The sequence below is a fragment of the Rousettus aegyptiacus genome, unplaced genomic scaffold, assembly GCF_014176215.1.
Source record: "Rousettus aegyptiacus isolate mRouAeg1 unplaced genomic scaffold, mRouAeg1.p scaffold_m13_p_4, whole genome shotgun sequence".
NCBI classification, from domain to species: domain Eukaryota; kingdom Metazoa; phylum Chordata; class Mammalia; order Chiroptera; family Pteropodidae; genus Rousettus; species Rousettus aegyptiacus.
In genome coordinates, this window is record NW_023416307.1 from 45,148,238 (window position 1) to 45,164,968 (window position 16,731).

At 37.2% G+C, this 16,731-nt stretch overlaps 1 protein-coding gene across 5 annotated transcripts in view; it reads left to right on the forward strand.

The window, feature by feature from the left end:
* TP63 (tumor protein p63) overlaps positions 1–16,731 on the forward strand; it is a 130,763-nt gene that overhangs the window by 109,705 nt on the left and 4,327 nt on the right. For 3 of the 5 annotated variants that reach the window (XM_016136321.2, XM_036219627.1, XM_016136319.2), the window contains 3 exons: positions 11,327–11,484; positions 13,704–13,848; positions 15,123–15,216. In XM_016136321.2, coding sequence (XP_015991807.2) covers positions 11,327–11,484; positions 13,704–13,848; positions 15,123–15,216 — 397 coding nt within the window. Of the gene's footprint in view, positions 1–5,188; positions 6,581–11,326; positions 11,485–13,703; positions 13,849–15,122; positions 15,217–16,731 lie in introns of those variants that run through there. The other 2 variants (XM_016136322.2, XM_016136320.2) reach the window with 1 other exon arrangement.

Consider the following 16,731-nt stretch of genomic DNA (forward strand, 5'->3'; position numbering starts at 1 on the left):
ATTTGACTTTATTCTTCAAGCAAAAAGAAATGAAGCCAGAACCACCTTGCCTAAGGCAAGCATTGTTTTTTTTAATATCTATATATCTATATATGTAATATATAGATATATAGATAGATAGATAGATTAGTTGAGATAGATAGATAGATAGATAGATAGATTAGTTGAGATAGATAGATAGATAGATAGATAGATAGATTAGTTGTTACTATAGAGAGAGACCTATGGAAAGTATAACAAAGAGGGCTCTTTATTCCTTTTTAAATAAACATAAATTCACTTGAGGAGGTTGGACCACATCTCTGAAAGTCAGGATGTGTCCTCAGAGCAACTGTTGGCTAGGGGGTGTGGGGTGGACAGAAGAGGGATAGAAAGGAAGTGTGTTCTTTCTTTAAAAGACTTTCAACTCTTCAGCATTTCAGACCTTTTTTTTTTTTTTTTTGCCTGGAAGGGATCTCACCATTTACTTTAGCATGAAAGTTTCACAAATCATAATTTTAAGATTTTATAGTAGGGCTGAGTGGGAAGTTTAATTTAGAAGTTTCTTGGGGACACAGAGTATTCCAAAGGAGAATTAGAACTCAGAGTTTCGGACAGAATTCCCATTGCCAATCCTGTAGATTCTTTAGGATATCAGATAGAAATTTATGTTAATATATTCAAGTATAAAACTGATTTAGTTCTTATAAATTACATGACAGAGATCAAAGAAACAGACCTGTAATAGCATTTACAGACCCAAAGGCAGTAAGTGCCTTCCCCAAGATATAACATGCCATGGTATTAAGAAACTTTCCCACATTTCCTCCAGTTCACTCTGGAAATGTTGAGCTTAGCCAAAAAGACCTCAGAAGAATGACACAGTAGCATATCTTGCTGACCCACTTGCTCTGTGATCCTCTTTCTTCTTCTTTTCGCAGTTAACAGGAAAAGTACTGTCAGGCCAAATTGATACCTATTAAATGGTGTGGTTTAAAAGGTCAGACCATCTAGCTCAGGGATTGGCTTTCCTGCCCCCCCCCCCATAAAGCACTAGTAATAAATATCATAGGCTTGGGTCTATTTGGTATCTTGCAGCAACCTAGAAGCCACCACAGATAATAAGTAAATAAATGAGAGTAGCTGTTACAGTAAAGCTTTATTTTATAGACACTGAAACTCAAATGTCATATAATTTTCAAATCATGAAAATATTCTTTTTTTGAATTTTCCCACCATTTAAAAATGTAAAAAATGTTTTTACCTGTAGACCAGATTTGACCCATTCACTGTAATTTGCAGTCATTGTTGTAAATAAATGAGTGGCTCTTCCTTCATTGCTTCTTGAGGCTTAGATTTTCTAATAGGAATATTTGGAAGCTAATATACATATTTTAAAGTAGAGAAGTATTAAGAAGTTCTAGGAAATCCTGAAGTGATTTTTAAGATGATGTTTCAGTATCTAACAAAAGAGCAGTTTTTAACTCTTATGTTCAAGAAAATTAAGCAGGCCCATCCAGACACACAATATGGTTAATGATACAACCCTATCATCAGCTAAGACTGGAATAGTTGAGTTGATTCATGTAACAAACTATTGGTGAAGATCTGTTACATGAAAGCATTAAGGATAGAGATCAGAAAGATGGGGTTCCTGCCTTCCCATAGTTTACAATTTAGTGTTAAATTCCTAATCAGAACACCTGTTGAATCCTAAGAAAGTCTGGAAATTTATTCTCAGCATCTTGTAAATTAGGACAATTTTAAACAGTTTCTCTATATCATACAATAAGGGGAATAGTTTTGTGTCATTGTTTTAGAGACTTTATAAGCCAGGATGATCTACCTCAGTCAGTGGGAGGGGGGGACAGGGGGGGCAGTTAGGCAGGGGGTGGGATGGGTGCTATTTGTGTTTGTTTACATGGCGTACATGAGAATACATTGCCAGGTATACCCATATAATGAATTATCCAGTGCTTATTGCCTAACTGGCTGGCATTGCTCTACAGGGAAATTATCTTTTAATTCTTATTTCATAAAACAATCTAGTTCATCAAAGAAGAAAATGTATCTTAAGATTATGTTATTTTAAAGATCCCAAAAGATTGTAGCAACATATGATTACTATTTTTGTATATGTGGCCCACAGATAAATAGTGAGGTATTTGGGTGTCCATTGAAAAGTATCATTGCATGCTTCTGAGTTGTTGACTTATAGCCTATAAGAGCTAACTTCAGATGTGATAACTTGAGCATGGAAATCTAACAGACTGCCAAATGAAATTTTTGCAAAATACAGACATTTGGTCTAATTATGCCTTTGTTGCATTATATATACATGGCTCTCCAATGATGGATGTGCATCTATATAAATTCTCCAGTTTCTGTATTCTTCAGCTGAGTTTTTTTCAGCTCTTTTATTTTCATGCAAATCTCCAAGAAAAAGCATGAATGACTAGACAAAGAAAAATGGAAATCTAATTCCCTGGCAATCATTTGAAAAGAATAAATCAGCCTGGAAATGCCTACAATAGCCTGTGATTTCCTTTTCAAAAGCATAGTACCAAGTTTATTCTGGTAAGGAATCAATTCTGTGCTTTTTTTTTTTTTTTTTTTTTTTTATAGTAGAGGGAAAATTAGTGGGAAGGGAATACACTTTCTACAAGGTGGCAGCAAAATATTTTCAGTTTAATTACTTCTATTAGATTCTCACTGTGTGTTTCTCTCTGCTTGCTTTTCATTTGTGCATGGTTTTCCTTTTTCAAAAATTCCTTCCCAGTTACCTTCATGATCATACGCTTTGTGGAGAATAAATTTTATACTGTTTTTGTGAATTAAATTGTTACAGGTATAAATAGGCTTTTTTACCATTTATCAAGAAATTTGATTTTAGTTGTTTTGCTCACATTGGAATAAACATGGGAGTTATGTTTATGGAGGCCAGAATCTAGTGGGAGAACAAATTGGACCTATTCTTGAACTAGACGCCTAGCCTTTATATTTTTAAGGAACAACAGTTAAGACAGTTTTGCAGAAGCCACTTGAGACCTTTTTAGCAATCTTTTATTTTGTGTACTGTAGACCAATACTTTTTTTCCTTTTCATTTTTTTTTCTGTAGTTTATCCTCTGAGGCTTCCATCCTGATCTCATGCCAACATTACATCATTAAAAGTTTTCTTAACCTAACTCTTGATTTCTTATGGAAAATTATATTTTAGTTTCTTCGGGATTCATTTATTTTAATTTTAGTACAAATATGTGACCTACTTAAGGTGTCTTTAATACCTTCTTTTCCTTTATGGTCACTTGGCTTTTTAGTAATACAAGTCAAGAAGTATGGAAGCAAAGCAGGATCTTTAAAATCATAGTACTAATACAACATACCACAGCTCAGGAAACTGAAGCCTAGTGAACTATACCTATGCTTGATTTCATGGCCAGTTGATAATAAAGCCAAGATGAGAGTTAGATTTGGAAGACACAGCTCTTTGCAATGTTCTAGTCTGCTTAATTAGTTAAGAAAATTGTGATAATAAGACTAAAGCAAGCATCTATTCCCACTTATTTATTTTTTTGGACCTGTGCCAGTTGGTATTTGTCCTTGTGGTTCCAGTGTAAAGTCCTATCTTTTTTAGCTCATTTGGCTATAATTTTCTTCAATAATGTTGATAATTTTTCATCAGATTCGCAAATCTGGGAGTGATGAAGGCAATATTTTCAGGATCATCAATGTAGGAAAGAGCAGAGGACACAAATCTCTATCTCAACGCTAGACACGATTAATGTCATATTTCTAAGCTTGACTCAGAAATCTTCACCATTTCCAGAATGTTTATTTGAAATTGCCAGTTTTATATATTTTAAAAAACAGATGAATATTGTCAATTTCAGGTGGCTCTACTTTGCAGGTCATAGAACTGCCCTGGCTTTTGTAGTTAACTCAGTGTTAACTTTTTCGACTTCACAGCTATATCAAGAAGTTGTTAGGGTAGAGGTTTATTAGCTCTGTATTGATATGAAGTAAAAACTCATATTAATTAAATTCAGATCGATGAGATCACTTTTCTAAGTTTTCACATCTTATTGCAGAACTGGTCTCAGTTCTAGGTCTCATAGTTTGAACCTCTATGGTCCATGCACTCATATCATTACTAAAACACAACTTCTGCATGTTGTCTCATTCAGTCCTTGCTCCACAAGTGGTCCCAAATGTAATATCCAAACAAGAAGTCAAAGCTAAAATCTTTAGTTGACAGTAATTACTGCCATACTAATTTGTGTTCTGGCATATTCTTAAAGATGATCCCAGTTCTTGCTGGTGAGATGATTTACTGAATCTCAGCCCTAACAAAGTAAAAATGGCTTTATTCTTTTGCAAAATGTAGCAAAATGTGATTCAGAAGCCAGTTAGGAAACAATTTCCAAACAGTTCAGAGGGTTGCACAACCTTTAGCATAATAAAGGAATTTGTTCCTGGCATCTTTATGACATAATTGATTTCTTAATTATGCAAACGTTGCTTTCATGTGTTTGATATGTGCATTTGTAGGCCAAGTTTGTTACTGAAGGATTAAGATATTTATCCATCACAATCTAGGCACATATAAAATGCTCATTAATAGTCCTTTACAAATGCATGATGGTGCAGTCCCCAGGATGATAAGATCATATTTCTTCATACTCATAGTTAGGCTAGACAGGAACAGTAATGAGGTATCTTAATTGCGCAGATGACATTTTTCAAAGGATTAATTCTTGTCTCTACATTCCCTTTTTCAATGAATAGAGTCCAATATGCCAAGTACTGTGCTAAGCACTTTGACCTGCCTTGTCTCAGTAGTTCTCAACTGAATCACTTGAGGAGTTTGAAAAGAAAAAAAAAAAAAAAAAGTTCGCCTGTGCTCCATCCTGGGCTCAGAAGAGATCTAGGAAAATGCATTTGTTTTTTTTTTAAATTTCCAGAGGTCGTTTGATTCCTTCTGGTTTATTACTACCACCTTATCTAATTTCTTCTTCATAAAAATCTTAAGAAGTCATCTCCAATTTTAAAAGACAATAAAGAGGAAGGACCAAAAATAGTTTTATGAGCATTCTATTCTATCTATACTATGATCATGAAGGTAGGAGGATGTGTTTCTGTATTCAGTTGATTTGAATATATGAAATCCTAAGCCTTCATCTTTTGTTTTCTCTGGTTCCTCTCTGCAGTCTCCTTTCAGCCTGCTTCAGGAATGAGCTTGTGGAGCCCCGGAGAGAAACTCCGAAACAATCTGACGTCTTCTTTAGACATTCCAACCCCACAAACCGATCAGTGTACCCTTAGAGCCCCTTTTCTGTATTTTGAGCTGTGTGTTGTGTTTCCATGTGTGTGTGTGTGTGTGTGTGTGTGTGTGTGCGCGCGCGCGCACATGCACATGTGTGTATCCAGCCTTTGTTAGTAGGACTTGAAGACACTTTGGCTCAGTGACTCAACTGCTCAAAAGCACACAGCCACTAGTGAGAAAATCTTTTCAAGGGACTCAAAACTTTACAAGAAAGGACATTTTCTGCAGATTCTGTATCCTCAGAACTAGTGTTGATCAGTCAGGAATCCCTGTGTTTGTGAGCTTTTGTATTGTGTCTTGGGAGGGAAGGACTCAGGTTGGGAAGAGGGGCATTAAGTTGTTTATTAGAACCGTTTTCTGTTACCTTTTGTTGTGTTTCTAAAACTCTGAAAAGAAGCTTTAGAGCAGGTCTCAAGCTTGAGATGTCTTTTTAAGAAAAGGAGATCAAAGTTGTTATTGTCTGTGCATATGTAAATTGTAAGTGACTGAGAGACTCAGGCTCTTTTAATGCTGGTCATGCAGTAATATTGCAAATAGCAAACTAAGGTGTCAGGTGTACTGCTGGGCAGGGAAGTGATAATTACCATAAATAGCCAATGTGGGGGATGTTCTTTCATTCTTTTGAAAACTTGCATTATTAGTACCCTCCCATTAAGTTCATTAATGCTGTGTCAATCCCATAATTACCGCCATATGTCAACATCTGTGATAGTCCTCCTTGCTTATGGCAACCCTGGAGACTTATCCCCAAACTGTTGTTTAGACAACAAGGCAAGTAAACCTATTCTGTTATTTTAATAGGAGGGTAAAACCACCCCAGTAATATTGTTCCAGGTAGTTAGTTGTATATCATTTTTCTATGCCTAAAATGGAGTTCAAAATTGTATCACCAAATCTATGATTAATGTGTTTGATTGGAGCTCCTATCCCTCTATCCTATTATAAAACTAGCCATATTGCTGACACTGCTCAGGCTCCTTTTCTAGGAGATTATATTTTGTTTATGTGATGTCCAAGTAGACACATGTTAAAATCAACTCTTTTTTTGGCTCAAAGAATTTAGAGAATCTATTCTTTCCATTAAAACAAAACAAAACAAAACAAAGCACATGTTTTGAAATAATAGTGTAAACACTTTAGGAATCTCTCTCCCTCATTTTCCCATACCAGATCACCAGCTCTTGATTCTGTGTCAAAATGATTTCTTGTTATTGAGGCTGTTGCTTTATGGATGTGTGATTTTAATTTTCAATAAACTTTTGCATCTTGGTTTATCTTGCAGTTTTTTTTTTCTTTTCTGTCTCTCTTGCTTTTTAAAATTCCTTAAATAAGAATCTTTTCATTTAAGTACTTGAAGTTTCATGTGGAAATCTAAAGAACAAGAGTAATAGAAGTGTTACTTTAGTTTTGCTTACATTGTGTCAGTATTTAGTGTTTCAAGAGACTTGTATCAATATCATCAATCCTAAAAATAAATTACAATGCTTACACTACCCTGAAAATATTTAATTTTATCATAAGAAACCAGCCCTGAACAAGTCTTTAGTTACATCTCAAGTTGCTAAATTTATCAAAAGGAATTTAAATTAAATCCAAAGTTATTCAATAATTCAACTTGTGTGACATACGCATTAGCAAATATTCATCCTAAAATCTTAGTTGAAACTGTTGTCCAGTGCTCTTTTTAAAGAAATAACTATATATTCTGATCTTTAATTGCTTTAAAAGCTTCAAAAACAATTGTTCTAAATAAAAATAATTTCGTAGCTTAGAAAAATACAAGAAAAAAATATGTTTGAAATAAAAATATATTAGTAACATTAGATGATCTTGTTTAATTTTCAGTATGTTTTCAATTAATCTAATAATTTTGATTCATAAATCTCATGAAGGGTTAATGAGTATGTTTAGTTTTTTAACATTTGTTTTTTCTTTTACCCTATTTTTATGAAAGTTTTTAATATGTTTATAGTGACTGTTATATAAATGAACATATTTGAACTGATGGATAACATTTAACAATTGTGATTGATCTATCTAGAAATAAAATGCTGCCCTTTGTATTTAGAAGAAAGATTGCCCAGCTAGAGAAAAAGGTTACAGGCAGGGAAGTACTGGGAAAAATTTAGAGAAGCAATCCTTTTCTGATGTTCAATATCTTCCTCTTTTTTTTTTTTACCTTCCTCACACCAGAGGTATTTTGCAGTACCCCTCAATACCCTTTTCCACTCTCAGATTCTGTACTCCAGAAATGGTTTAGTGAAATAGGTTTACCCTGAGCTATCATCAAATTCTACTAAAGAGTTGCTTTATAATTAGCAATGGAAGATTTAAGGCAAAAGAAAGAATCCTTTGGTGGAATTCTAGGCATCTCCAGCAAGGTGGAAAAGATGACGTCGAATTTGTGTCTTCTCAAGAATTTTGACTCTATGCCATCAAGATAGTCCCTAGACAAGGAATCAGGAAACTTGCTTTCTAGTCCCGGACAATCTAAAGGTCACTTATAGCTCTGAGATACTGAGTTTTATTCTTAACAATGTACACGGAAGCCTAAGTTGTTAGAATTAAGAACTGGGATTTACCAGGATTTCTCCTTAAAACTAGAGTTATATGAAACCTGCCTGCCCTTATTTCTGTTATATTGGATTCATAGAAAAATCTCGTATACCTCTAGAGAATACAACCTGAGGCTTACATCTTGTTATTTTTCTGAGAAGATTTATGTTCTTACATTTCTGGTTTTCTTTTGTTTTGCTTTGGCAGGTCGATGGGTAAGAATACCATAGTGGCACAGGTCCTGTTGTCCTTGAACACTTTATTCATCTTTTCAGATTTATCATCAGTCTTTGTGATTGTCCGCTCAAGGCTTTTAAATCAGTCACAAATTTATTCAGCCTTGCTCACTTTTCCACAGCACATAGAAATGATCAGAATACTCTTTTTATGTCACACATTGCAAACTTAATATATTAAGCAGACTACCTTGACCTTATTTGAGTGGCTTCAATACTCACTTAAAGGAGAGACATTCAGAATTTCTGACCCGTTCAGACTCTCGTATTCCCATTCATCTGCTTACCCTAAGTTTTGGATTTGTTCAATTAAGAATCTATGCTACTTCCTCCTATTAATTCTCATCCCCTTGACCAAACACTAGAGTATTAAACATTTGGGGGAGGGGAGAATAGTAAAGATAACCAATGTTTCTTGAGCACCTACAAATTATAGGACAAGCCAGGGCTTTTATATAATCCAATTTAATCTTCATAGCAATTCTTCTAGAATGAGTATCATGCCTGTTCTACCGATTAAGAAAATGGAACTCAAGAGTCTTGTATAAAATCAAAATTAATTAATTAGTGTCAGATCTAGAAGGTGAACCCAGATATTTTGGTTGACTCCAAAAATGCATGTTCTTTCTTTGTTCATATGTAGTTTCTGACCTACCTTTTTCAAAAACAGTTTAAGTGGTTTATAATTAATGAACTAATAAAACGGTTTGGGAAAATAAAACAAAGGGAAAGGGAAAAGAGAGTTGTAACAGGATTTGGAAGAAGGTATTTACTATAACTAAGGATCCAGGGAAAATGTAAAGTTTTTAAATATATTTTTATTTTCCTAATGATGGATATTATTGGTTCAAGCAATGCCTATCTGACTTATTTAGAGGAATGGGAGAGAGAGATAAAATTCTCTGTAGGTCACACAGAACCAACCTGCCTCTGGAATCTGGGCAACCAGGCATCTTAGGTAATTTTTGGTGGACAAAGCTAGGAGAAGAAGTACCTGGCAAAACCTCTTGGCTACCTTGCTTGTGCTTTCTTGCACTTTTATGTGGTCTTACAGATGTTTCTAAGTATATCCAAATGTGCTGACTCATGCACATGACGGATTAGATTTAATGATAGCTGAGGGGCTCCCTTTACTACATCCTTTCTTCCTTGCACCATTACGGTCTCCCACATTTCTCTTACTTACTACTTCACCCATTTCTTGATTCTGTAACCTAATGCACACTACACTATCTTATTTATCATTGACTAGGAGCCAGGAGACCTCTCTAGTCATCACTTGGCATTGTGTCACTTGGCACATTTTATCTTAGAACCTTATATTTACCCATCTGTATAACAAACATAATAATTTCTGCCCATCCCTGCCCTGTCATACCATGTTCTCCTCCACAGGGATGAGAGAGTCTTTCACAAAATAGGTAAAGGAGAGTTTGGCAACCTAAAGTATCTTAAAACTGGGAGGGTTTATTTAAACACCTCTTTATACAACATGAATCTGAAACTGTGAATTCTTGAGAAGGGCTAAAGAGAAAAATTGGTGTCCTCCTACCTTAAAGGCAGTGATGGGGATATGCAGCTGAATTGTTAATTGTACATAAATTGTCATGCACATTTTTGCAAACGTGTATATAGCATATTGCTTGAGTTCCCTTAGGTATGGCTCTTCGGTGATATGGAATGGGACTGTTCTTATTTTGTGTTTAATTATGGAGAGCAAAATATCAGCTTCAAAGACCAAGCGTACTACTGTAGCACTCAAGTGCTAGAACCACTTTTTATTATGTTTTCAAACATTATTATACCATGATTGTTTGGAACCTGGGTTCATTTATACAGCCTTCAAAATTTGTATTTTATAAATAGTTGTGTGTATACATACACACACACATATACACACATACACACAAATAAAACTCAAGGAAACATTTTTCTCTCTCCTCTAATATAAAGACAGCTATAGCTATAGCAGGGAATAAACAAACAGGAACAAAATAATACATTTTGTTTGAGAAGTCTAAAAGGGAAGTTTTTCCCATCATATGCTAGAAACATGCTCAAAGTCCAATCTTCATTCTGTGGTCACAATAATTGCTCACGGTTAATGCCATATAGTCCATAAAGTTCTCCTTCATCTTTTTCAGTTCTCACCACAGCCCTACAAAGTAGGTGAGATTATCATCCCCATGTATCCACCATTCTGTGAATTTCTCAAAATAGGGTCATTTCTTGTTAGTTTTCCTAGCTCTAACATCCAGTTACTGCAATAAGTGTATGTTTTTAGTTTATATAGTTTCCATGTGAGACAACAAAGGCAGGGCTTGCACGGGGACCTAGAGCTTCCTAATATCTACTGGAGGAAGACTTAAACTTTTCTTTTCTGATTTTATATCCTACCCTATTTCTAGTAGATATCATTAGTTCCGTATTCAAAAAAAAAAAAAAAAAGCCAGTTGAGTAGGGCATATCATATGTAATATACTGAATAATATGACAAACCAACTCTAATAAATTTTCAAATTAAAGTTGTGCTGAATGGAATTTTTTTTGCCCTTCGTGTCCCAGGAGACTTGTGGAAAGTCAACAAAATAGTTGTTTGGACTCTAGGGTTCTGTATAGAGAGGCCATCAGCATTCCAATAGGTTATTTTATGTACCATGAACATCTATCTAAGCTGACAAAGCATGCTTCCATGTCAGGGCCTCTGCACGAAGGCAGGGGCTGATGCTAAAGGCCTTGCTTTATTGGCTCTGCAGTTATTTTATGCATGTCTCAAAAGGCCCAGGAAGCCAAAATGAAATGCCTCAGCTGCTATTTGAGTTTGGCTTCTCCATATCTTTCATAAGCCTTAGGGTCCTCACTCAGTTCTTTTCCCTTATTGATTTTGAAACCTATTTAAGTTGACAGGCAAGAGAGGGGAAAGCGATAGAGAAAAAAAAATAGCAAAAAAAGGAGGATGCAATCATTTTCCCTCTCACAAAGAATATTCTTTGGGAAGATATTTCAACTTTGTACTGTATACATTCAGGAAAAATATGATTTGATGATAGTGTTGTGACCTCTCCCTAGGCAAGAAGGAAATGCAGATAAATTCTTCTCATTGATCCTAGAAGAATATTTTGCAAGTATACAGTTTAAGACCACGTGTTAATCTGAGACCTGTTGGAAATGACCAGTCCCCACTCTTCAGTGTCCCATGCTCACCATCATTCCAATGTTTGTGTTCCTAGGACCTCGATGCAGTCTCAGTCTTCCTACGGTAACAGCTCCCCACCTCTGAACAAAATGAACAGCATGAACAAGCTGCCCTCCGTGAGCCAGCTTATCAACCCTCAGCAGCGCAACGCCCTCACTCCCACCGCTATTCCTGATGGCATGGGAGCCAACAGTAAGAGCCACTCCCTTTAGCGGTAGCTGAAGGACCAGTGGGCTAGTGTTAAAGGAAGACTCTGCTCTGGGATGAGGGAAAGGCTTGCTCTTAAGCTAAGTGACAGAACAGATCAAAGTTGAGTGGCTTGAGTTTCTTACAGTGAACTTTTTCTTACTTTGAAGTGTGTGGTTCATTCCAAAGCACATTGGTAAAGGTGAAGAAGGCTGTTCCTTTCTTAGGGATAAAGATCTCTGTGAAAAGAACAGTTCACTTCCTGTCAGTGTGGATGGTGACCCACTGCCCACAACTTTTGAGATAGTCAAATGGAAATATATGCAACATGTGGGAAGTAGCATGGTGTGGTGGACTTACAATCTAGAGAAATAGATTATAGTCCAGACTCTATTGCAATATTAGCTATATAACTATGGACAAGTCACCTCTCTGCTCTAATGCTCAATTTTCCATTCTTAAAATTATCACTCCGAAGATTTAACATTTTATTATTCTTTGTCCCTATAGTCTTGGCCTTCTCAACCTGTCTGCTCCATTCTAGTTACAGTCATTAATGAATTGGCGTAGAGAAGAGTTTCCCATTTACTTATTTACACACAGATTCCTCATAACAACTAAGTATAACTATAAGAGAAAATGTGAGAACTGGGCTTCTAAATGGATGATGATCGGTATATAGATTTGTTGTAAATATAATTATATTGTTCACTAGAACTAAGTGTAGCAAAATGGATACCAAACTTGAAAGAAAAAATAACATAATGGTAAAAATGCAGAAGGATGTATAATATCCTCAGGGATGCAGAAGCCTGAATACTATACATATATCCTGTAATCCTCCTCATAAAACAGTGCCTCAATCTTGTGTTTGGAAATCCTTCATCATTTTTATCAAGCCTTTAAACTTGCATTTCAGTGTTGCCTTAAAGAGAGCTGGCTTTCTTAAAGACTTTAAGGTAGGCTAGGATTGGGACTCTCTGTGGTCTGATGGCACATGTTCAGGTTTTAATGAGATGAAGATGCATGTGGTATGGTTGCCTGGTGTGGCCACAAAGATATTCGAGCCAAACTGCTCTCTCACTAGTGAAACTGCATCCTAAGGCTCAACACCTGACCCATTGACAGGTCTACTACTTTGACAATGAAAGGAAAAGAAACTATTTACTTTTTCCTTTATTTTCTTTACTGTGACATCTTAGAGTTCTCAGCTTTTTCGTGAGATGATGAACCAGTAGTAAGGGTGATGATCCTTCACATTTGTGTAACATAGTTTGCCTACTTTCTCTTCTTTATATTTCACCATTTTCCATTGCTGTTATCAGGAAATTCGGAGGGGAAATCCATGAGACATGATGGGCCTATGCCCGTTAGCTGGGCGGTTCGTGGCAGAGCTGTTTCCCCTTATGCATACTACTATTCACTAAAGTAGAAGCCAATTACATTTATCTTTTTATAGACATATTATTTTGTTTTGTTTTGTTTTGTTTTTGACTTGAAGACAAAATTTCTTTCATAAATATACTTGATATTAAGCTTTTCTTATCTGTAAGTGTATGTTTACATCCTATGGTTTAGTAAAAAAACTATCAGTTTTGGTAGTTTCCCAAATACGATTCTGAAATGGACCATAAGAAAGAGCTGGAATTTTTTATTGCTTTCTTCCTTATTACATTTATGGTTCTCTATAAATATTTCAATAAATCCTTCTGTTCCCAAACAGACATTCTAAAGGTCACTCTCTCATTCACAGATTTGTTAATTTGTTCCCTTAACCTATGTTTAATGAGTGTATGCTCTGTGCCAGGCACTGTGCTAGGATCTGTGGGGATCTAGACAAGTACAAGATCTAATTTCCATGTTTGACGAGATTAGTCTAGTGAGGGAGGTAGTCATGTGACCCATGAAGGCAAGTACAAGGAGGAAAATATTAACATCGGGAGCAGTGAGCAATTGGATAGAGCATTAGAAGCAGAGAAAGAAGTGGGAAGAGATTGTCCTAAGAGAATGTACAAGGTCAAGAGGTGTGTAATTAGTTTGGACTTTGGTGACTCTTCTGATTGAAGAGATATAGGATGCTTGAAGGGGTGTCATGAGAGATAAGGCTAAAAAGGAAGCTTGGTAGATTAAGCCCTTGGTACCATCAAACCAGGCAAGGTGGACCACTGGGATGCTGGTACGTGATGACGGCAGTAACCCTCTCTGTTCCTCCTGCTTCTGTTCAGTTCCTATGATGGGCACCCACATGCCAATGGCTGGAGACATGAATGGACTCAGCCCCACCCAAGCCCTCCCTCCCCCACTCTCCATGCCATCCACCTCCCACTGCACCCCCCCACCTCCGTACCCCACAGATTGCAGCCTTGTCAGGTGAGTCCACAGCATGTGACCCTGGGTGCCTGTCCTAAGCATCTCTGAGTGGTGGAGGGTGGACACTGTCCAAAGTTAATAGCACAGTTGGAAAGAAAGAAAGCAGCCCTATGATTTAAGTTCAATCACTATTATCTCTGATCCATGGAGTGGTCAGGAGTATTTAATCAAGGAATACCACTATAATCAACATGGGAAAAAGTGAAAATGTGAGTTTATAGGCATATAATTTTCCATGCCTCTTCCTCCATCTTCACATTTTCACACTCTCAATTGTGGCCTTCAAATTGGTGCTCAGGGCTGGGGTTCCCAAAAGGGCAGCAAACTTGCTATCTCGCTCCCTTTCCTGCTCTCTAGGCCTCATAGCTCTCAGCCACCATGGGATTATTATTTTGGAGTTGAATATCCATAAAAAAGTTTTAACATTAGAAAAAATAACAGGGATTTTAAGAACTTGATGGCCTCTGCTGCTTTGCTAGAATATAGGAAATAGGTACACTTGAGGCAAGGGAGTTCAGATAACAAGAAGAAGAGAAATGCATGAAGCCTGAAAGATCTGTTTTGCAAGGAGGCAAGAAAAGCACCCAAATCTCATGCCTAGTGCACATTGTCCGCCCCTGCTTCATGTGCAGAATGATTCTTTCATTTGGCTGCTGGAATAATGTGTGTCAATCTCCATGTGATTGATGAAACAGAACTAGCTGTGTCATTTAAAAGGATGGCAAAGTAGATGGCTTATTCTACCCAGCTCTGGCTCTGTGATGGCAGTGGTATCATAAGCCTGAGACCAGTACCAAAAAGGAGGGAGTCTGTATTTTCAGGAAGACATAAATCGAAAAGCATTAATGACTTCATTGGATAGTCCTAAGGACAGGTTCCATTTTCAGAACCATCTCAGAACCCCCAAATGCAAAGCAAAGTAGAGATGCTCTTTTTGTACTGAAGAGCCAGGAGGCAAGAGGGCTGAGTCCTTTCTTTCACCCCCTGCAATGGCTCCTAAGGCACTTACATAGTACCCTTAGAATGCAGTCACCATTTGAAAATTGCTACTCTGCAGGAATCCTTACAGTTGATTCTAATTTTTATAGACCTAAATTTCAAGTCACTAACCATCCCCAAACCTCACATCCAAGGACCACTTAACATTTTATCTGCCCTTAGTCTCTGTAGGGCATCCCAGGGCAAAATGTTGGGTTTTCTTTTATCTTGCCAATGCAGTTGGGGTGAACTTTCTTTTTCTGTTTCCTTCTTCCTCTTCCCTCCTCCCTCTGCAGTTTCTTAGCGAGGTTGGGCTGTTCATCATGTCTGGACTATTTCACGACCCAGGGGCTGACCACCATCTATCAGATTGAGAATTACAACATGGATGTAAGTAACTGTCAGAATTTTCTCTTAAGTTTTATTTCTTCATTTTATCCCTCTGATGACATCCACCTTGTAGTTCAATCCCCCTGGTTTTAAAATTCGTTTTTGTCATACCCCCAATCCTCAATTTCGATGGACTCCATAATCATATTAGAAAGATTCTCAGGCCTCAGCCTATACCTAAGAGAAGCTTTGCAATCAATCTTCCTCAGCATATTTGATCAGTCAGTTGTCTATTACATGCATAGTATATACAGAGTAGGAAAGAGGAGATCTAATTCCCACCTTCAAGAAACTTATAATCTCTAAAGAATTCAGAGAACTTTTGGGATGTTCTCATTAATTGGTATACGATCCCAGGGAGGATAGCAGGAACCAGGTGGTATTATTCTCACTTTAAAACATGGAGAGACAACAATATAGTCATTTACCATCATGAGTTGATGACAGAATTAGGAATAGAACGCTGAGGTGTAAACTTCTGGTCTTTAACTCTATTAGTTGGCTTTTTCTGGTTTTCCTTGAAGTAGTGCCTTAAGGGGGATTCAGCTGTTTCTCTCAGTAAGAACCATATGTTCATTTTCAATTCTGTCGAATAGGGCCAAGACATCCCTGATCATTGGAAAAGATCGCTGGTTATGGGTTCAAGTCCCAACTCTGCTTGTTAGCAGCAATGAGAACTTGAGGTTATGCCTCTCTGGGTCTCAGTTAATCAAATCGGATTCAAAATCACTCTCTTCTGGCTGTGACATTCTTTGATTTGTCTTTAGAGCAAACTGGATGGGAGGGGACTTTTCTTGCTTCCTACACTACTCCTGGCACTATTACTCACATGGGAACTCATATTGTCCTAGTTTTAGGCAATCTGATTTTCCTCCCAAACTACCCTTCATGCTGGTCTCTTTGGGGTTTACTATCCTTTCTTCCACCTTCCAGAGGGCCCTTTGGACTGGTGGAAGAAGACACTCTGCCTCTGCTTCTGCTTCTTTAGTTGGGATCTCTTTTTCCCCCTCCTTGAGCACCGATGCTAGAGATGCCCTTGCGGCATGAGAATGCCCCAGCCCTGTGGTGACAAGTTTGTGTTGTGTTGCCCCTATGCCCACCCCTATTCACCCCGTAAGTCACCCCTGGCTGCTGCTCCCTGATGGAATAAATTATAGGTGAAAATTGTGGAGAAAGCTTAAAGGGTCCGTTCTGACAGGTTTCAGATAACTTTACAATGATGTTCATCCACTGAAGAGAACAAAGTTGCCCTCTGTGTGAGAGACCTACACAGGGAATGGAACAGGGAATTTGTTCCTTCCCTATATTTTTAAAGTTGTACCTAACATTTGCTCACTTGCCCCCACTGGGGAGTGTGTCAGTATGCACCCTTGGCTATTGGGATCTGCAGTTGCTCTACACTAGTACATCTCTGCTGATGTTAGCTAGGTCTAATGCCAGTCTCTGGGCCATAGCTTTCTCACCTGTCAGTTATAAGTTAAAATCTATTCAGAGAGTCAGGCAGATTAATGGAGC